The sequence below is a fragment of the Rhinopithecus roxellana genome, chromosome 9 (genome assembly GCF_007565055.1).
Source record: "Rhinopithecus roxellana isolate Shanxi Qingling chromosome 9, ASM756505v1, whole genome shotgun sequence".
Taxonomy (NCBI): domain Eukaryota; kingdom Metazoa; phylum Chordata; class Mammalia; order Primates; family Cercopithecidae; genus Rhinopithecus; species Rhinopithecus roxellana.
Window position 1 is genome coordinate 130829763 of NC_044557.1, and position 22347 is coordinate 130852109.

At 40.8% G+C, this 22347-nt stretch overlaps 1 protein-coding gene across 9 annotated transcripts in view; it reads left to right on the plus strand.

The window, feature by feature from the left end:
- Positions 1-21890, plus strand: part of NCOA2 (nuclear receptor coactivator 2) — a 298535-nt gene extending 276645 nt beyond the window's left edge. For 5 of the 9 annotated variants that reach the window (XM_030937516.1, XM_030937510.1, XM_030937517.1 and 2 more), the window contains 7 exons: positions 1994-2272; positions 2458-2535; positions 3913-4147; positions 6434-6611; positions 7217-7415; positions 9925-10014; positions 18019-21870. In XM_030937516.1, the coding sequence (XP_030793376.1) occupies positions 1994-2272; positions 2458-2535; positions 3913-4147; positions 6434-6611; positions 7217-7415; positions 9925-10014; positions 18019-18030 (1071 nt within the window). In that variant the 3' untranslated portion in view covers positions 18031-21870. Of the gene's footprint in view, positions 1-1993; positions 2273-2457; positions 2536-3912; positions 4148-6433; positions 6612-7216; positions 7416-9924; positions 10015-18018 lie in introns of all 9 variants that reach the window. The other 4 variants (XM_030937509.1, XM_030937515.1, XM_030937513.1 and 1 more) reach the window with 2 other exon arrangements.
- The last annotated feature ends 457 nt before the right edge of the window (positions 21891-22347 follow it).

Sequence of the window (22347 nt, forward strand, 5' to 3'; positions counted from 1 at the left end):
AGTTGCTGAGTGATTTGTAATGTTATCAAAACAGATGTCATATCATTTAATATTTTTAGTCTGTTTTTCACTCATTTCTGTTATTTCTATTTTGTCTCATCAAATCCACCATCATTATAACATTGTCATGAAACTGAATTATAGAAATATGATTATTAGGTAGAGTTGAGGGAAGTATAGAATGCAAATGATTCATATTCATATTTAAGTTCTGAGATAGTTTTGTGTGTGTAGTTAGAGCAGTAATTCAGCAATGAATGGTTTCCTCTGCTTAGGCTCCATCGCCATGTTTAGAATTAACACAGGGAGGGCAGTGGGCCCCTGGCTGTCACAGGCTGGCCCTAGGGCTGTGCTGATCAGAGCTCAGGTTTCCAGGCGGCTCCAGCACTACATGGGTAGATGGTTTTCAAGAAGGCCTAGGACAACACTGAGCTAAAGAAAACTTGAGGCCGGGCGCGTTGGCTCACTCCTGTAATCCCAGCACTTTGAGAGGTCAAGGTGGGTGGATCACAAGGTCAAGAGATCAAGACCATTCTGGCCAACATGGTGAAACCCTGTTTCTACTAAAAAACAAAAATTAGCTGGGCATGGTGGCACGCGCCTGTAATCCCAGCTACTCAGGAGGCTGAGGCAGGAGAATTGCTTGAACCAGGGAATCAGAGGTTGCAGTGAGCCGAGATCACGCCACTGCACTCCAGCCTGGCAAAAAAGCGAGACTTTGCCTCAAAAAAAAAAAAAAAAAAGGAAAGCTTGAGAGACTTTATTTGTTGCTAGAGTCTTTTCTTCCTGTATACCATTAAGTTTGTAGCAGTTACTCCTAGAAGTAGAAGGAAAAGGAGAATCAGCCAGGTCCACCTTTCCCCTCAGCACATAAACATTCAGGGCCACCTCAGTCTGAGGTGTCCTGGAGCCCGGGGAAGTTTTGGGTTTGTTCGCCTGTTCCATTCTGACCCAGGTAGATAGGTTAGCCCTAAGAAGTCAGGAGTAGCTGGGCGCGGTGGCTCACACTTTTGTATTCCCAGCACTTTGGGAGGCTGTGACGGGCAGATCACCTGAGGTTGGGAGTTCGAGACCAGCCTGACCAACATGGAGAAACCCCATCTCTACTGAAAGTACAAAATTAGCCAGGCCTAGTGGCATATGCCTGTAATCCCAGCTGCTCGGGAGGCTGAGGCAGGAGAATCGCTTGAACCTGGGAGACGGAGGTTGCGGTGAGCCGAGATCGCACCATTGCACTCCAGCCTGGACAACAAGAGCAAAACTCCGTCTCAAAAAAAAAAAAAAGTCAGGAGTGACAGACACATAAACCATGTCTAGTAGGTAATGAGAGGATGATGGCAAAATGTGGGGCATGTAGGGAATCCCGACAGGCACAGAAAACAGTAAAGTAGGTAATAGGCAGCATGTCACACTGGTGAGAAGCTCAGATCCCAAATCACAAACTGAAATGGACCCCCACCACATACTAGCTGAATAGGGCTTGTTGCAATTCACTTCATGTCTTTAAGTCTCATTTTTGTTAGCTATAAAATCAGGATAATGATGGTCAGTACCCCACACTGCACCTGCTGATCCCAGTCAGGTGCCAAAGATGTTATCTAATCAAAATGAACTCTACAGGTATGAATAATCAATCAAAAAACATAACACTTCCGGGGGATATTTGCATGTGAAAGTCCAGGCCAATATGATTGGTGGAGTGGGTAGGAGGCATTCTGTAGTCCTGGCACATTTTTCCCCTTCCCTTGGAAGAAATGCTGCTGGGAGTCCAGTGTGACCCCTGCTTCTGTCCTTGTGTAACCGGAACTGTGAGCAGAGGCATTTTCTAGAAAGATAAGTGGAGTCAAGCTAAAGGTACCTTTGTGTAGTAAGTATAATATTAAAAAGTAAAAAAAGCTTCAAATGTATGACAGCGAGAGAAAACATCCTCGTATTGACTCTGCTGTTTTTATGGTTTAATTTATTTGTTTGTTATTTGGGACTTTCTCTCCAGAGCCAAGCAGTAGATCCAGAACAGTTCTCAAGTCAGGATTCCAACATCATGCTGGAGCAGAAGGCGCCTGTTTTCCCACAGCAGTATGCGTCTCAGGCACAAATGGCCCAGGGTAGCTATTCTCCCATGCAAGATCCAAACTTTCACACCATGGGACAGCGGCCTAGTTATGCCACACTCCGTATGCAGCCCAGACCAGGCCTCAGGCCCACGGGCCTAGTGCAGAACCAGCCAAATCAACTGAGACTTCAACTTCAGCATCGCCTCCAAGCACAGCAGGTCTGTTCTTCAGGGCACTTGGGCAGCCAGGGGTGCTGGGTGGAAGATGTGGGGAAGATGATGTGAGATGGCACAGCTGTCCAACAACGTGCAGATACTGGGTTGGGGAGGGCAGTTACTTGGGAAACTTAAAGTAAAGTGTATTCTGTTCTTGAAATGTATTCATCCTATTTGTATGTATTTAGAATCGCCAGCCACTTATGAATCAAATCAGCAATGTTTCCAATGTGAACCTGACTCTGAGGCCTGGAGTACCAACACAGGTAAGGCAGCATACCAGCTATTAGCTTTCATTGTATGCATGCAGCTACTTTTGTCATTTCTTCCTCTTTGAAGAAAGTTAACTTAGTAGATTTGGATCCAGATCAGCACACTGGCCCTGTACTGTCACCCAGTTACCTACTAGTATGTTACATTTTTCCCTTCTAATCACTGCCATTTTTATTGCCAGGTACAGTCAATTCTTGTTATTCTAAGAAGTTGTGCTACATAAAGTTACTGCAAACACTGAATTAGAGAACACTAAACTATTGTTCTTAGGAGGAATACAGGGTTGAGTTCCTGCAAACCTCTGGTCACAACATTGTCATCATCCAGTCAACACATAACCTTGTTTTATGTGTGTTTCTGTTTAAAGAACTCAGGCCTGAATGGCGCTTGCTTATCTGGCACACCTATTTTCTCCAGAAGACACATCACCGCCTCTTGTGCTTAGGAACACTAGAGAGCACTGCAGTACCATGCCTGGGAGCCAGTTTAAGCAACAAAATCACCAACAGGAAAAGCAAAAAATGCAAAAATCTTGGCACCAGATAGACCACAAAGGGGATGCTTATTTACAGTATGAGAGCTGAAACCAGAAGGCAAAGTGTTGCCTTGTTCAACCTCAGCTGGAAGTGTGCACATTGCATATCTGAAATGTTTTACCACTGTGCTCATGTCTACAAATGACCATGACAGTGGCATGAGTATTGATTTGGGGGTTACAAATAAATTTTACTGAGTAGGCAACTTCGGAAATGTGGAATTCACAAATGAGGATCAATGATATCTTGGCCTCATGCCTCTCACTGACAGCAAGCACCAGGAACCCTTCCCTTCATCCATCCTGCCTTTCCTCCCTATCCACCCTCCACCTCTGACTCAGTCTCTGTGCATTCTTATCAGGCACTCTCCCAGCTCTCCCCCTTTTCCTTCTGCCTCTGTTCAGTCTTTTCTGAAGTGTACCACGTCACTTTTTGTCCCAGTGATTTTATTTCTCTGTAGACTTGAATGTCCCTTGAATGAGACTCTATACTACCATCCTCAGGGTTTATATTACAGTCTTCTTATAGAAAGGACTGTGTTCTTTTGAGATCCTTTAGTTAATTGTGTCCTTACAAAATGATTTAATTGATATTAGCATCAAACTTAACTCTGCTAAGTCGTAGCAAAGCTTCAGAATAATCGTATCTTTAGAACTTAGAAGCTCACGTTCTCAATCACCAGTTGTTCAACTGAGTTATTCCTTTCATGTAATTTTTTTCCAAATAATTTTACAGATGATAGTACCATTTGTTAGCCAGTCTATAATATTCACTTTGTTTTTTAATATGTGTCTGTCCCAAACATTTTCCTCCATGTATCACCCCTGATTTCAGGCACCTATTAATGCACAGATGCTGGCCCAGAGACAGAGGGAAATCCTGAACCAGCATCTTCGACAGAGACAGATGCATCAGCAACAGCAAGTTCAGCAACGAACTTTGATGATGAGAGGACAAGGGTTGAATATGACACCAAGCATGGTGGCTCCTAGTGGTATGCCAGCAACTATGAGCAACCCTCGGATTCCCCAGGCAAATGCACAGCAGTTTCCATTTCCTCCAAACTACGGTACTGGACTTACATCCCCACCACCTTTCACCAGTCCTTTCTCCCCAGTGTCCCCCAGTGTTGGGTCACAGCTCCTCTCTCACAGCTCTTTGCATGGCTCCCAGATGAATCTGGCTAACCAGGGAATGATAGGAAACCTGGGAGGACAGTTGGGGCCTGTGAGGAGTACCCAAGTCCAGCACAGTACCTTCCAGGCCCTCAGCTCAGGTACCTCCTTTTCTCTGAGTGCAGGTCTTACTTTAAGAATGACCGAAGTAAGTGTGTGTGCATAGACGGTGTCTATCTTGTGTGAGAGTGTGTATGGATCTATCTGTTTATGTCAATGTCTACAAGTGCATATATATTTTTATTTATATATTTGAAAGCCTCTGAGCCTGACTCAAACAAATCAATAGATACAAAATGTAAAAAGACCTCTATAAATTTAAATATTATAGACATTCTGTGACTTTTGAAAAATACTTTACAGATTATACCAGATCTTTAATGAATAGGTAATTCTTGTGGGAGACCTCTTAGTTCTCTTCATATTGATTTGTTTAATGTCAGTCTTAAGAGATACCAGTGTGTAATGTCATGAACGTTAATATTTGTGTGCATGTCATGTTCAGTTAATGGTTGAATTATTGATAAAGTAAGTGCTTACATTAATGTTAATATTCAAAATGACTTTCACTACCCATTGCCAATTATCTGTAAATAACTGTGAAGTTTGCTGCCGAAATCCAAGTCTCCTGTTTCTTTAAAGAACAGAAAGATAATGTGCAGCTTTTTTCTATATGATCTTAAGCTTTTCTTTTGTAGCTAATTTAAATATTAATTAAATATGCATGTTTTACAAGTTTTCTATGCAAAAGTGCACTTATTACCATCCTCAAAATACTCTAAGAAGTTTCTTCCTTTGTTTCCCAGCTCCTTTCTCTATTTCCTTCTTCATGATTTAGAAAAGTCTGCTAAAAGTTCTCTTTCCTTTTAGTTTAAATTCTGTTTGCCTCGAAATTGAACAAGAAGCATACGTTTAATTTTTTTCTTTTTTTCTTTTTTTTTTTTTTTTTTTTTTTTTTGAGATGGAGTCTCCCTCTGCCGCCCAGGCTGGAGTGCAGTGGCCAGATCTCAGCTCACTGCAAGCTCCGCCTCCCGGGTTCACGCCATTCTCGCGCCTCAGCCTCCGGAGTAGCTGGGACTACAGGCGCCCGCCACCTCGCCCGGCTAGTTTTTTGTATTTTTTTAGTAGAGACGGGGTTTCACCGTATTAGCCAGGATGGTCTCGATCTCCTGACCTCGTGATCCGCCCGCCTCGGCCTCCCAAAGTGCTGGGATTACAGGCTTGAGCCACCGCGCCCGGCCAATTTTTTTCTTATTCTTGCTAATCTTGGATAGCCCTAAAGTACTGCAGAGCTCTTTATAAAGAGAAAAGAAACTAACCATGAATACAGCTGTTTATTTTTAAAGATGGATCCATCTCATCATGGAATGGCTTCAGCTAATTCAATAAAAATTTATTCAAATGTGTTGACTTTTGATATATAGCTGAACTTTAATCCAATTTAAATTTAATTTAAACAATCTGACCAGGAGGCATAATGGCTTATGCCTATAATCCCAGCACTTTGGGAAGCCAAGAATCTCTTGAGCTCAGGAGTTCAAGACCAGCCACAGCAACATAGTGAGACCTCATCTCTACTAAAAATTTAAAAAATTAGCTGGGTATGGTCGTGCCTGCCTGTAGTCCCAGCTACTCTGGAAGCTGAGGTGGGAGGATCCTTTTGAGCCCAGGAGGTCAAGGCTGCAGTGAACTATGATCACACCACTGCACTCCGGCCTGGTCAACAGAGCAAGCAAGACCCTGTGTCAAAATAATAATTATATGCTTAATTTAAACAATCTAATTGCAGTGATATTTTTATATTTTTATATATATATATGTATGTATTTCTCGTTAATCAAAATATGTGACCCATTCTTGATTTGGAAAGGAATTTGAAGAAAGAATAGCATTTTTTCTAACTCTAGCTATGATGGTTAATGCTTCCTAGGCACCGTCTAACTACTAGGGGGAATCAGTATGGAGATTTTATTTTCTCCATATTTTATCCGAGCTTGGAATCTTTCTTAAATGTATGTAATTAATCAGTACACAATCATGTATTTGAAAGTAATTTTTAATGCATGCCTAATTTGGAATGTTCTTTCCCTCCCACCAGTCTCTACAATACAACTAACAGTCTCTTTTGAATTTCTGTTTCTGTTTTTTTTTTTTTTTTTTTTTTGGTTTTTTTTTTTAAGGAATAAGTCAGCAACCTGATCCAGGCTTTACTGGGGCTACAACTCCCCAGAGCCCACTTATGTCACCCCGAATGGCACATACACAGAGTCCCATGATGCAACAGTCTCAGGCCAACCCAGCCTATCAGGCCCCCTCTGACATGAATGGATGGGCACAGGGGAGCATGGGCGGAAACAGGTAACACCATGTTTCTGTGTGTTGTTGAGATAAATGATCACCAGGGAAACTTTCTATAGACTACCTGTCTCCTTTCTCTTTTTTTTTTTTTTTTAAAGTCTGCTCATGCAAGCAATATCAAGCAAACTTCTAAATAAGCCAGTTTACTTTTCCTAGAACAGGAGTCACTAGAATTTACAAAAGCTTAGCAAGGAACATCCTTTGGAGGAACAAGAACATCCCTAAGAAGGTACCACTGACCAATTTATGATAGAAATTGCTGTGGAAGGCGGTGACCTAGAAGCCATCCTTTATCACTACTTTTGATAAAAACAAACAGAAAGCTCCTCGGGTGCAGGCATGAAAGTGGGGGGTGTCCTTCAGCCATCACAGTGGCAGTATGAAAAGGAGAAGGATTTGCTTGCCCTGACAGCATCATCGAATGCCACTTCCCCTGCTGTCTCAGGCTTCAGCAAGCCCACTATCTGCCAGCTGTCTCAGCCTGGGTTCATGCCGTTCAAATTTATTCACTCAAAGTAAATGCCTGAGAAACAAGTGCTCTGAACTGCCTGCCTCTGGATACCAGCAAGCTGTAACATTCATTCAATCTTTCCATTGTATTCTAGCATGTTTTCCCAGCAGTCCCCACCACACTTTGGGCAGCAAGCAAACACCAGCATGTACAGTAACAACATGAACATCAGTGTGTCCATGGCAACCAACACAGGTGGCATGAGCAGCATGAACCAGATGACAGGACAGATCAGCATGACCTCAGTGACCTCCGTGCCTACGTCGGGGCTGTCCTCCATGGGTCCCGAGCAGGTGAGCGCCCAAGGAGAAGCAACCCAATGGCTTCAGGTCATGGCTTTTTGTCTACTTCTGCATCAGATGTATCTTTCTATGTATCTAACCTTAACCACCCACTCCCACATTTATTTTGAGGAGTGTTTTTCACCTTTCACCTGTGTTGGTGACATTAATAAAAATCTTTGTTAATGATTAAATAAACAGAAAGGATTCCTGACTGCTTGAGGAGCTTTTAAAATATTTCGTAACTTTCTTATCATTGACATTTTTCTCTTGAGGAATTAACCAGTGTCTAAATTGAATCTCTAAAAATGAAGTGGTGAGTGTACTCTTAAAATAGCTTTATTTGGGGGTTATCGTTTGAGGGGGTTTGTTTTATTTTGTTTTGTTTTGAGACAGAGTCTCACTCTGTCATCTAGGCTGGAGTGCAGTGGTGCCATCTTGACTCATGGCAACCTTCATCTCCTGGCTTAAGCAGTCCTCCCACCTCAGCCTCCTGGGTAGCTGGGATTATAGGCACATACCACCATGCCCAGCTAGAGGATTATAGTTTAATAATGGATTTATTTCTAAGTGTAAAACCAGATGAAAAGCAAAGGCCAAACTACCTGCCATCCAGTTAGTTTGATATGATGCTTCATTTATGCAGAGACGGACACAGATAATCCAAAAACTATTCTTTTTACTTTGGAATGTGAATGCAATGATTTTTTTAAATAATTGTTTTGTGTTGAACAACATCAAAATGATTCTGTTCCTAACTTCACTAGATGGCAGAGAGACTCAAAGCATTTGAGATAGCAATAGCCAGCCTGAATCCAAAAATCTGTGGCTGATTCAGAGGTAAAACTACAGGTTAATCATTGTACCATGGTATTTACAGAAGATCTTATTTTTAAAGGCCCAAAATGCTGACCACTCTACCGCTGATCCTCAGTAGTTCACGCAAGTAAAAAATGTGGCAAGACCTTGACTCTTATTTCATATATGGAGAAAGTACAGTATGGAAAGTGTAAATGACTTAAGCACGAAATCCCTGACAGCTTTGTGAATGTCTGTTAGAGCAAGATTGTGAGAATGGTGAAAGATTGAAGACTCTGATTAGATCCATTTAATTCTGATGTGAACCACAATTTTTGTGAAAATTTTAAGAACTATTACAGAGCTTTGGTGTTTTATTCTTTAAAACAATTAATAAAAATGTGAAGTGGTACATGAAAAAATTTAAAACCCTTTGCTTTTTAAGAAGGTTGTGTGCTTATAGTAATAACTTACACTTCTGTTACTGAATTGATGGCAGTTAAATGCATATTTTGATACATTAAGCAGACATAAAGAAATACAAACTTTTAGCCTGGCATGTTGGCTTGTGCCTATAAGCTTAGCTACTCAGGAGGCTGAAGTGGGAAGATGGCTTGAAGCCAGGAATTCAAGATCAGTCTGGGCAACATAGTGAGACTCTGTCTCTTTAAAAAAAAAAAAAAAAAATGTTTAAATTAGCTAGGCATGGTGGCAGGTGCCTGTAGTTCCAGCTACTTGGGAAATTGAGGCTGGAGGATCCATTGAGCCCAAGAGTTTAAGGCTGCAGTGAGCTAAGATTGCACCACTGCACTCCAGCCTGGGCGACAGAGCAAGACCCTATCTCTTAAAATATATGCGTGTGTTTATAGAGAGATATATATGCTTTTATTTCTTCAATGGAGAAATGTAGGGTTGATGTTGTATTTCCTGCAAAAATGGGCCACTAGCAACTCCTAATTTGCTTGCTGAGGAAAAATGTACAAAGTAAGGGCTACTGACATAGTCTAGTGTAACACGATCCTAATCCAGTCTGCTCAGCAGTAAACTGATGCATGTTTATTTCATGCGTTTTCAACAATCCAGATTGTTTAGAAACTTCTGCATGATTTTAAACTGTTTGAATCCCGTGGTTAATTTGGAAGCCCCAAGGCGCAACTGCAGTGTATCTTCCTACAAAAATCATTCTATTAGCATTCGTACATTTACTTTCTAATGTGTAAAGAAATGTACAAATGCAAATGAAAAGTTCATTTGGTCAGAGTAAATTCACAAAATCCAGCACTAGTTTGGGTATTCACACTTGCTCTTGAGAGTTAATAACTTGCCTAAGTAGCAAAGATGTCAGGAACTTCTCAGATGACTTGAAAGTCCCAAATGTGAGTCATTGGTGTAATTTGAATAAGCCAAGAAAGCATACTGGTTATGGCACAAAAATGGCTCTATTATTATTAAGTCAATTGAATTTTATTTCAATCAGCATGCAGATAAAGATAAAGGTTAATTTTGAAGGCAGCTAGTATTTCATAAGTATTTTCATGTTCCTCTGGACTCCGCAAAATACGTACATGGGAGAGCTGGTGTAGGTATCAGTCCATTGTTCTGCAGTTCCTTTTCCCCGTTTTTATACCCCTAAAAGCAGAGGAAGGGCGGCGGCCACTTGTTTTCCAGTGCACTCTTGGACATCCTGCTCCACATAGCCACTGTCCTGTCTTCTTGTCCTCAGGTTAATGATCCTGCTCTGAGGGGAGGCAACCTGTTCCCAAACCAGCTGCCTGGAATGGATATGATTAAGCAGGAGGGAGACACAACACGGGTAAGAAAGAACAGTGAAATATGTGAATATGGAAGTAAAGCAAACATGAATATTTGATAGACCAAAACTGGCATAGATATATTGTTAACCAGTAGATTAAAGATAGTTGTAAAGTATCTTCTAGTTTCATTTGGCATACAGTGCTTTTGTGTGAATGATTCTTTCTTTAAGCTCATTTTAATTCAGCTGATGGTACCATATGAACTAAGAACGCTAATTTATTTGTTTATTTATTTATTTATATTTTTTTCCTGTAATCTTCATAGCCAACAAAAGAATGGTAATTTTGCCCTGGAATGATACTATGATAGCAAAGCAAGAAATAAAGTGGCAAAGAATTAGTTGTGTTAGGGCAAACTTTTATTTTTGCTTTTTCTGAATTATAAGGCTAGATTTTTAGGATGATAAAGAGGAATTAACTTACATTGTTCACTCCCTTAATTAAGTCTTCCTAAGGGTTTTCTATATTTCGTTGTGTCTAGGAACAATCTAGTGTATTATTTATATTATTGTATTATTTGCTTATTACACCTTAAACACTTTTGTTTTTTGTTTTTCTGAGACAGTGTCTTGCTTTGTTGCCCTGGCTGGAATGCAGTGGCATGATCTTGGCTCACTGCAACCTCCACCTCCCGGATTCAAGCAACTCTCCTACCTCAGCCTTGAGTATCTGGGATTACAGGCACACGCCACCATGCCTGGCTAGTTTTTGTGTTTTTAGTAGAGACGGGGTTTCACCATGTTGGCCAGGCCGGTCTCAAACTCCTGACCTCAGGTGATTCACCCACCTCAGCCTCCCAAAGCACTGGGATTACAGGCGTGAGCCATCACACCTGGCCTGTTAAACACTTGTTCTAAAAAGAATGATATTACCATGTTCAGCCAATGAAACTGTAGAATAATTAGTACTTAGACCTAATTGAAATATGTACCTAGCAGCAGATCTCTTGCAGGGAGAGCTCTGAGCAGTTTGGCACATAGGTAAATGGGCCTATGTGGCCCTTTAAGGTAAGGGATATTACCCTTCACAATTGGTAGCTCTTTTTTAAAAAATTCTATCCCATACAACCTGTTAAGTGGAAGAAAATATTTGCAAACCATTTATCCAACAAGGGACTAATATCTATAATATACGAAGAACTCAACAGGAATAAAATAGATAATCCCATTAAAAAGTGGGCAAAGTTTGTGACCAGCCTGGCCAACTTAGTGAAACCCCATTTTTACTAAAAATACAAAAATTAGCCAGCTGTGTTGGCATGTGCCTGTAGTCCCAACTACGGAGGCTGAGGCAGGAGAATCACTTGTACTTGGGAGGTGGAGGTTGCAATGAGCCGAGACCATGCCATTGCACTCCTGCCTGGGTGACAGAGTGAGACTCCATCTCAAAAAAAAAGGTGGACAAAGGACATAAATAGACATTTCTCAAAAGAAAACATGCAGATGGCCAACAGATATATTAAAAATGCTCAGCATCAGTAATCATCAGAGAAATACAAATAAAAGCCATAAGGAGATACCATTTTACCCCAGTCAGAATGGCTATTATTAAAAACACAAAAAATAACAGATGTTGACAAGATACTGTAAAAAGGGAACTCTCATACACTGTTAGAATGTAAACTAGTAGAGCCAGTATGGAGATTTCTCAGAAAACTAAAAACAGAATTATCATTTGATCCAGGAGTCACACTGCTGGGTTTCTACCCAAAGGAAGAAAGGTGAGTATATCAAAGGGATACCTGCACTCATGGTTATTGCAGCACTATTCACAATAGCAAAGATACAGAATCAACCTGTATGTCCATCAATGGATACATGGATAAAGAAAATGTGGTACATATACACAGTAGAATACTATTTAGCCATTAAAAAAAATGAAATCATGTCATTTGTGGCAACATAGATGGAACTGGAGGTCATTATCTTAACTGAGATAAGGCAGGCACAAAAAGACAAATATCTATTGCATGTTCTCACATATGAGAACTAGAAAATTTATTCACATGGAAGTAGAGAGTGGAAAAATACATAACAGAGACTAAGAAAGGTGACTGTGAGGGCAGAAGAGGAGAAAGAGAAGTGGGTGAGAGGTTACAGACATACAATTAGAAGGAATAAATGTAATGTTAGCAGAGTAGCATAACTATAGTTAAAAATGTATTGCATCTGGGTGATGGACATCCTGAAACCCTGACTTGATCACTCGCTATGCATTATGTAATGAAATTTCACATGTACCCCCATAAATTTGTACAAATAAAAATAAAAAATCCTCTCCTGGCCAGGCGCAGTGGCTCAAGCCTATAATCCGAACACTTTGGGAGGCCGAGGCGGGCGGATCACCTGTCAGGAGTTCAAGACTAGCCTGGCTGGCCGGGCGCGGTGGCTCAAGCCTGTAATCCCAGCACTTTTGGGAGGCCGAGATGGGCGGATCACGAGGTCAAGAGATCGAGACCATCCTGGCTAACAGGGTGAAACCCCATCTCTACTAAAAAATACAAAAAACTAGCCGGGCGAGGTGGCGGGCGCCTGTAGTCCCAGCTGCTCGGGAGGCTGAGGCAGGAGAATGGCATAAACCCGGGAGGCAGAGCTTGCAGTGAGCTGAGATCCAGCCACTGCACTCCAGCCTGGGCGACAGAGCGAGACTCTGTCTCAAAAAAAAAAAAAAAAAAAAAGACTAGCCTGGCTAACATGATGAAACCTCACCTCTACTAAAAATACAAAATTAGCCAGGCATAGAAGCACATGCTTGTAGTCCCAGCTACTCAGGAGTCTGAGGCAGGAGAATTGCTTGAACCCGGGAGGCGGAAATTGTAGTGAGCCAAGATCAAGCCATTGCACTCCAACATGGACAACAAGAGCAAAACTCTGTCTCCAAAAAAAAAAAAAAAAAAAAAAAAAATCCTCCCCCAATAGAGACAGTACAGGGTTGTTGTTCAATTTCCTCCAAAAAAAAAAAAAAAAAAAGTGGGTATTGGATGATTTGGTTAATACTAGCATTCAAGTTGAGAAAGTAATAGCATAAATTTGCTCCAGATTTTAACTTACTGTGTGAATATTCTCCATGCGGTTTCTCTTGTTTTTAAGAATCCACAGTCCTGAGTGGCAGAGGTGCTGGCTGTTGGTGGGAGTCCTGTAGATGTTGTGTGTACATACCTAGAGGGGCTGGTATCTTTCCTGGTGCCAATTCTGTTCTCTCCTCCACTGAGTACAGGAAATGAGCAGCCACACAACTCAGTCATGGCTTATGTGCAGAAGTTGAAATCAGGAACACACTTCCCAGAAGAACAGTGACGTTACTGATAATTGGGCTCCCACAGAGGGACCATTTTAACCCAAAAGTGCCGGGGAGCTCAACCTCTGAGCACATCATATCTCTATGGGAGAAAAATGGATTTGGGAGGCCAGGCTCACATCTCCCTCCTTGAATTCACCACAGTGAGATTAGACCTCCCTGCCTCACCCTTCATCATGTGACTGCATGCCAGCCTAGGCCAGGGCTCCAGCAGAGCGGGTGCCCCGAGAAAGCCACTCTGTAGGTTAAGGCCCTCAAATATTTCATGGGCCCAGTCTGCCACCCCTGTCTCCCAAGAGCCTCAGGAATTGATCTGCCCTGCCTTGTGCCCTTTTTCAGCTGCCATGTAACCTCCAAGAAGAAGAGATCCAGCTGTTACAAAATCAGAACACTGAGATGGTCCCACATTCTGCCTTTTAAAAAATTACAGAAACAACCAACATGTACTGAGCATTTACTGCAAGCCTATTCTCCATTAAGAGTTTTAGGCCGGGCGCGGTGGCTCAAGCCTGTAATCCCAGCACTTTGGGAGGCCGAGACGGGCGGATCACGAGGTCAGAATATCGAGACCATCCTGGCTAACACGGTGAAACCCCGTCTCTACTAAAAACTACAAAAAACTAGCCGGGCGACATAGCGGCGCCTGTAGTCCCAGCTACCCGGGAGGCTGAGACAGGAGAATGGCGTGAACCCGGGAGGCGGAGCTTGCAGTGAGCTGAGATCCGGCCACAGCACTCTAGCCTGGGTGACAGAGCGAGACTCCGTCTCAAAATAAATAAATAAATAAAAAAAATTAAAAAAAGAGTTTTACTTAGATTCCCTCATTTAAACCACACCACAACTGTCTGGTAGAGCTACTGTTTTGAGAGTTTAATGACTCGATCAAGGTCTTACAGCATTGGGAACTAAATCCAGGCCAGCTGACCCCAAATATGCACTCTTAACCCCTGCACCCTCCTGCCACTTCCCTGAAGGGAACACTGAGCACTTGTGAGATTTTTCTAAGGGTTTAATGCAGGTAGCATTGGAGAAGGCCAAGAAGGGATAATTTCCTTCTTTGGTGCCACTCCCTTCTCAATATTTAGATCTTATAGGGATGAGAAAGATATTCATAAACAATGTGGACAGACAGTAAATATTCAGCTACATTTTTGGAAGCATCCTCAGCCCCAGGCATTGGGATTCTTCATCTCAGGAGGGAGGAACCTCCCAGAGCAAGGGAAGGGAGTGAACGTTTTGGCCTCGAATTTACCAAGGACAGTGCCAGGCCCTTCATAGATATTTAAGGTTCCCCACCGCTTCAGATGAGGAGACTGAATCTCAGAGGACGAGATAATTTACGCAGGGTCACCAGCTAGCCTGAAGACTTCGAGAACTGGTGACCCAAATCAACCAAGGTAGAAAGTGCCCGGCTGGGGGTTTAGGGACGGGCCTGCAACCAGCCCTGTGGTGCGGGCCACACGGCAGGCTGGCAGGACCAGGGGTTCACCTTCACGTGCATCTTGGTGCCCCATGGGGGCCCACTAAACCCAAATGGAAAGAGTAGCATTAGGATCTAAGACATCAATTTTCAGTAAATATAGGATGTTCTCTCTTCCCAGCAAAGGCGTCTTTTGGGTGAGGCACAGTGGGTGGCACACTTGTAGTCACAGCTACTCAGCTGGCTTGAGGCCAGGGGTTCTAGGCTGCAGTGAGCTATGACTGCACCTGTGAACAGCCACTACACTCCATCCTGGGCAACACAGCGCCTGTCTATTACTGTCTTGCCCAGGCCACTGATAACCTCATCAACTTTCCCTGTTTTTTTCTAGTCCCGCTCTTGAATCTGCCTCATCCACCTGCACTTTCTTCATGCTGATTGCTAAGGCCAGAGAATAATCTGTATAGGATATCCCTTTTCATTCATCAGAAATAACCAGAAGTTACTTGCATTTGTCACCGTGCTACTTATGTGCACACTGATAGGGGTTCAGTTGTCATCCTGTGTTTCCGTAATAAGCTCTGCTGCTGCTGTTATGAATCAAGGAGCTTTTTCCAGAATTTTTTTTTTTTTTTTTTTTTTGAGACGGAGTCTCTGTCGACCAGGCTAGAGTGCAGTGGTACAATCTTGGCTCACTGCAGCCTCTGTCTCCCAGGTTCAAGCGAATCTTCTGCCTCCGCCTCCCAAGTAGCTGGGGTTACAGGCCCATGCCGCCACCACCACGCCCAGCTAATTTTTGTATTTTTAGTAGAGACGGGGTCTCACCATGTTGGCCAGGCTGCTCTCAAACTCGACCTCAAATGATCCGCCTGCCTCGGCCTCCCAAACTGCTGGGATTACAGGCGTGAGCCTGTGCCCTGCTCTTTTCCAGAATTGTTAGTGGTAATCTGGTTCTATTTGTTGAACAAGATACTACTGTCATCCATTATTAATTGACTCTGTTCCATTTATCTTGAATTGGAAATTATAGTGGTACCTTGCTTTAAGCAGAGCTAGTATGTACAACCATAGACTTACCAAAAATATGTATTTAGAGAAGGGCAGTTATTTGACCTAACCAGAAGATTCTTCCTTTTATAAGAACTTACAGCATTTCTTTATATTTTAGATATATTTAAATAGATTAAAATTGAGTTTACTGCTCAGCAGCATGGTTCTCTTGTAATTACTTCTATTTACTAGTGTTATGAAAATTGATCACTAATAGGGTCAGCTTTTAGTTGATGATGATGGTGATAGTGGTGATGACATTTAGTGAGCACTTATGATGTTCCAAGAACTATTTAAACACTTCATGTGCATCATTTTGTGTAATCCTTACAACCATCCTAAGAAGTATTAGGTACAAAATGGCCCCCACCCCTAAGTGACACAGCCAGGGTACACCCCAGGTAGTGCGACTCCAGAGGTGTGTGTGGAGCACAGCGTTCTCCTTCATCAAACTGATTCTCTTCGGTGGCTGCTCCTGGATGGTAGTCCATGCCAAAGAATACTGCCTTACACAGTTTCTAAGCCTCAGAAATGCAATAGGTATGAATACTTCTCAGTAGAGTTTCTTTTTCTAGACTAACTGGAAAATTGAGGGTTTTTCATATTTTAATCAGCACCATGGAGTGTTTTCTATGAAATCATAAAAGTGACACAAGTTAGGAATACGAATCTATTCAGCTTTATATTATAAAGTATGCTAAATGTTCTTCTCTGAGAAGAAGTAAAATCACAGGTATTCTAAGCTCATTTTGTAAGCTTAGGAGAATTGTGCATCTGACCAGGGGCTAATGTAATTCCACCTTTGGCCACTAGAACTCATGATCTGGCAATACTTTCCCCAGAACTCTCTTTTTGGGGTGCTAAGGTAAAATACATTATTTGGAGCTGGCTTCCTCTCTAATCTTACTTACATTAGATAATTTCTAATGGCCCTGATGGCCTAGAATTCTGTGTCTAAATATCTAAATCCCAGAAGCAATTGTTACATGTTTCTAAAGCAGACAGTATTTCCACTAACAGAACTCAGATCATGTTGTTATTTATGATCATTTGATTTGTAGCAAGGTACAATTATAATCTCCATGTTGTCTGCCTTGCCTAGTTGGGCAATTTTTGTGATACCAGTAACAAAGAATGTCTTGTGGATATATCCCAGCACCTACCATATAATAGATGCTGAATTAATGTTTGCTAAGTGAATGAAAACTTTTGGAAGGAAGATAGTCAATAGCCAAAGAAAATCATTGACAGATATATTTGCACCAACCAAAGAAACAATGCCACATGACTTGCTCACTATAACCTTTGGTATTCAGTCATTCACATCATCAGCACATAGCCAAAAACCAGCAAGAACACCCCAAGAGGCTGGGCGCAGTGGCTTACACCTGCAATCCCAGCATTTTGAGAGGCCAAGGTGAGCAGATCACCTGAAGTCAGGAGTTTGAGACCAGCCTGGCCAACATAGTGAAACCCCATCTCTACAAAAAATACAAAAATTAGACACGGTGGCGGGCGCCTGTAGTCCCAGCTACTCAGGAGGCCAAAGCTGGAGAATCACTTGAACCTGAGAGGCGGAGGTTGCAGTGAGCCGAGATTGTGCCACTGCACTCCAGCCTGGGCAACAGAGAAAGACTGCGTCTCAAAAAAAAGAAAGAAAGGAAAAAAAAAAAGAAAGAACACCCCAGGAGTCAAAATCCATCATGATTTAGCTTGCTGAAGCCAGGGAGAACACACCCAGAGAACCTTGGGAGCATCTGATTAGGGAAAATCAGGAGGGCCATTTTATAGAAGAAGGGTTTGTACTGGATGAATTTGAGGAAGGATTAGGAAGCAGTGGCCCCTTCTGGATCGGATGCTGCCAAAAAGCAGCTGGGTGAATTGTTCAGTCATCTTTATTGAAGGTGGGAGAAATGAAATTGAGCTAGGATGTTGTTGGTTGGAGAGCGGTCATTAAGGAGAGATTCGTCATCCATTTGCAGACGATGGCCTGCAAGAAATAGCATGTAGGATTCGCTGGGCTCCTCCTTGCCTCCTGGAAGCGTTGTGTGAAGGAAGGAATGGCGCCCTCTGCCTGTTCACCTCCACATCGAATGTCCTTATCCAGATGCAGCCTTAGTGATTTGCTTTATTGAAAATAGTCAGGGATTTTGATGTTTTTGTGATGGGCTTTATGATGGTTTTATCAAAACCTCAAAGATATTTCACAACTTTTTATCTGTCTGTTTTCCTACAGAAATATTGCTGACACTGACAGTAGCCAGTTGCTTCTTCAGCTGACCGGGCTCACTTGCTCAAAACACTTCCAAGTCTGGAGAGCTGTGTCTATTTGTTTCAAACCAACTGACCTGCCAGCCGGTTCTGCCAGAGCAGACAGGCCTGGGCCCTGGTCCCCAGGGTGGCATCCACTCGGCTGTGGCAGGAGGAGCTGCCTCTTCTCTTGACAGTCTGAAGCTCGCATCCAGACAGTCGCTCAGTCTGTTCACTGCATTCACCTTAGTGCAACTTAGATCTCTCCTGCAAAGTAAATGTTGACAGGCAAATTTCATACCCATGTCAGATTGAATGTATTTAAATGTATGTATTTAAGGAGATCCATGCTCTTGTTCTGTTCCTGTTCGGTTCCAGACACTGGTTTCTTGCTTTGTTTTCCCTGGCTAACAGTCTAGTGCAAAAGATTAAGATTTTATCTGGGGGAAAGAAAAGAATTTTTTTAAAAACTAAAAGTGTTTTAAGCTAAAGCCTGAACTTGGGATGGAAGCAGGACAGACACCGTGGACAGCGCCATATTTACAGACACACCCAGTGCATGAAGACCAACAAAGTCACAGTCGTATCTTTAGAAAGCGCTAAAGACCATGTTGGAAAGAGTCTCCAGTTACTGAACAGATGAAAAGGAGCCTGTGAGAGGGCTGTTAACATTAGCAAATATTTTTTCCTTGTTTTTTCTCTGTTAAAACCAAACTAGTTCGCCTGAATCATGAATCAAGAAGAAATAATTTTCATTTCTATATTAAGTTCCCTTTAGTTTGATCAGACAGCTTGAATCAGCATCTCTTCTTCCCTGTCAGCCTGACTCTTCCCTTCCCCTCTCTCATTCCCCATCCTCCCTACTTTCATTCATTTTTTAAAAAATAATATAAGCTACAGAAACCAGGTAAGCCCTTTATTTCCTTAAATGTTTTGCCAGCCACTTACCAATTGCTAAGTATTGAATTTCAGAAAAAAAAAAATGCATTTACTGGCAAGGAGAAGAGCAAAGTTAAGACTTGATACCAATCGAGCTAAGGATACCTGCTTTGGAAGCATGTATATTCTGTTCCCCAGCAACTCTGGCCTCCAAAATGGGAGAAAATGCCAGTGTGTTTAAATTGATAGCAGATATCACGACAGATTTAACCTCTGCCATGTGTTTTTTATTTTGTTTTTTAGCAGTGCTGACTAAGCCGAAGTTTTGTAAGGTACATAAAATCCGATTTATATGTAAACAAGCAATAATTTAAGTTGAGAACTTATGTGTTTTAATTGTATAATTTTTGTGAAGTATACATATTGTGGAATTGACTCAAAAATGAGGTACTTCAGTATTAAATTAGATATCTTCATAGCAATGTCTCCTAAAGGTGTTTTGTAAAGGATATCAATGCCTTGATTAGACCTAATTTGTAGACTTACGACTTTTTATTTTCTAAACCTTGTGATTCTGCTCATAAGTCATTTATCTAATCTGTATGATATGCAGCCGCTGTAGGAACCAATTCTTGATTTTTATATGTTTATATTCTTTCTTAATGAACCTTAGAAAGACTACATGTTACTAAGCAGGCCACTTTTATGGTTGTTTTTCTTGCCCACTCTGGTAGGGGAATAATCTTTTATTAATGGGTGTCAGTTTCAGACAACTGCAATACCAAGAAACTGATGACCTTTTCTGAGCTATTTCTCCTTAACCCCTAATACCTTTCTTACCTAAATTTCAGAATGATATCTTTTTGATGTCTAAAAAGCAAAGCATTTTATAATATCTCATTAGCCAGGCTTTTTAGGAACAGAGAAGTTTTTCCTTGAAATTTGATTGTTTATTTGTGGCAGGGTGAAAAATGTACAAACTACCCCATTTATATTTATATCTCTCTCTATGTGTACAGATTATGGAAATATAGAAAGAGATATAACCCAAAGATAGATGGTAAGTAGACAGTCTGAAAATGTTGCTCCATACTAAAGAAGCTTTCTGGAAATTTGCATTTTGCTACTTTTTTTCCACTTGAGAGGGATCTCAATACAGGGAGGTGGCCAAGGAACAGCACTTCTTAGTGGCCACCAGTTCATATATCCCCTCAAAAGGCTCTACTTTTCTCCACCAAACCATTGGGTTGCCCAACTGTGATGGAAAAAACAAGCAGATGTTGGCCCAGGACTCCAGGACCTCCCCGTGTGCTGAGGCTCACGTGGCATACAATTCAGTGTGACCGACCAGTTTTAATGTTTAGAAATATGTGAATTGTAATGATTTTTAACTTCACACAGCACAAAAAAGAAATGGAGTTTAAACTGGATTTGTTTTGTTTTTAGTTTCAAGTCCCTTTTAACTACAACACCGTCCAAAACTATCTACCTATCTGTTCTTTTTTATCCATCTACCCGCTGTATTTTAATGTCGATCCTAATTCAGACAAATCTGCAACCTCATGATACTGGTAATTTATAATAATTCATGATCATTGCTGTTTTGAAGGAAAAGATGATAAATTGTCTTATGGTTTCGATCAGGTAATGGATTTTTGTTTTACATCTAATTTGGAGAAGAAAAGTAAGTGAAGGAATCCTCTGATCATATTGATCACTATAGAAGCAAAAGCCAAATCAATTCCCTTCATTATCAGTATTTCTCATGCTGTACACAATAAATTTGTTAGACTGAGTACTTGGTTTTCGTTTAATAGTACAAATAATCAGTGTTTCGCTTATATTACTAAATGTGAAAAACATAATGTGAAAAGTATACATACATTAACTTGGTTGTAAAACTCATTTAAGTGTTCATGTAATGTGGTAAGTTTAAAAAGTGAAGTGAGCTGTTTTATTACAATGAATTCGTTTGACTCAAAGATTAATATGCCCCTCTCCCTATGTGTATCTCTTACGGCCTGTAATAATTGAAAGCAATGTTTTTGCAGTTTATATAATGCAATTTTTAATCTGTGTTCAAAAATGGAGTTCATATGGGCTTAACACATGAAATGGGTGGCACAGATCCACTTGCAGAACCCAAAGATACACAATCAATTTTGAAATGCAACTTAAGCCATTAATTGTTGGTGTGAATTTAAAATTTTCTAGTGTTTGTATGGTAGTATGCTGCCTAAGAGCAAAGCATTCTCTGCACAAAAGAAAATTACTGTAGTGGCTTCGATTTTAATTAGAATTTTCTCCCTGGTGTTTCTTTATAGACTAAAACAAAATCTTTTAAGTTTCTTACTACAGGTAAAAGCTATGTGCAAGAACCTCAAAATGCTAAAATCTAGCATAATGCCTTAGATCTGTTTTTAAGTCTTGTATATTCCTACATAGCTGTCCGATGTATTATATTTGTATAGTGAATTGTGTACAATTTTTGAATAAGTGCATCATCACTTAACCTTTATGTTGTTGAATAGTGATGATGATACATTTCTTCAAACATTTAACTGTCATTTTTTTTCCTTTGTCATTTGTGAGTTTTATTTGTACAGTTCCTCATGAAGTTGCATCTGAGATGTGTGTATATGAAAAGATTATACAAGGGTAAAATTAAGCAATATATTAACTATGGTTCTTCAGGAGAAAGCTTACAGTGTTTCAGGTTGTGATTTATTTTCAAAATGGAGTTGACTCTGAACATCACTTTGTTCACCTGCATTGATGTTTGTATTTCTAGTGTGAGCAGTTTATGCAAAGGTAGATATATTCAGAGAAATTTTAAATACATTTATGCAAGTTAATATTGCTTTGCTGATGCTATTTGCTTATTTGATGTTAAATAATGCTATTGTAAATAAAGAATTCTGTTGTTATTGCATCATTTAATAAATTTTAATGCCTTCGGGTTTTACATGGCTTTAGAGATTTTAATGTGTTTATATTGTATCTTCTTTCATAATTGCACTTAAAAAGACCTTACTTGTAATTTAATAATTTATTATATTTATATGGTAGTTGACACTGTTCACAGCACCTTAACATTTAATTCTTCCAATAACCCATTTTATAAATCTTCACATTTGAAATAAAGGATTATCGAGTAACCTAATGGCAAATATAAGCCACATCTAGTTCCACTGAGTCCTAGATGACTCTTCACCATGCTGTTCCACCTTCCATTCCCAAATCTCCAGACATATTTATAAGAATAATGTGGACTTCTGACTGGCTTAGGAAGGTCACATCACACATTAGAATATCCATAATGGTTTAATAGTTGATAAGCAGTACAAGTACAGTACCTGAAACCTAGATCATAAGCTATATGAAATAGTAACCTGGAATTGTATTTTTAAAAGATCCAAAAAAAAAAATGATTAGG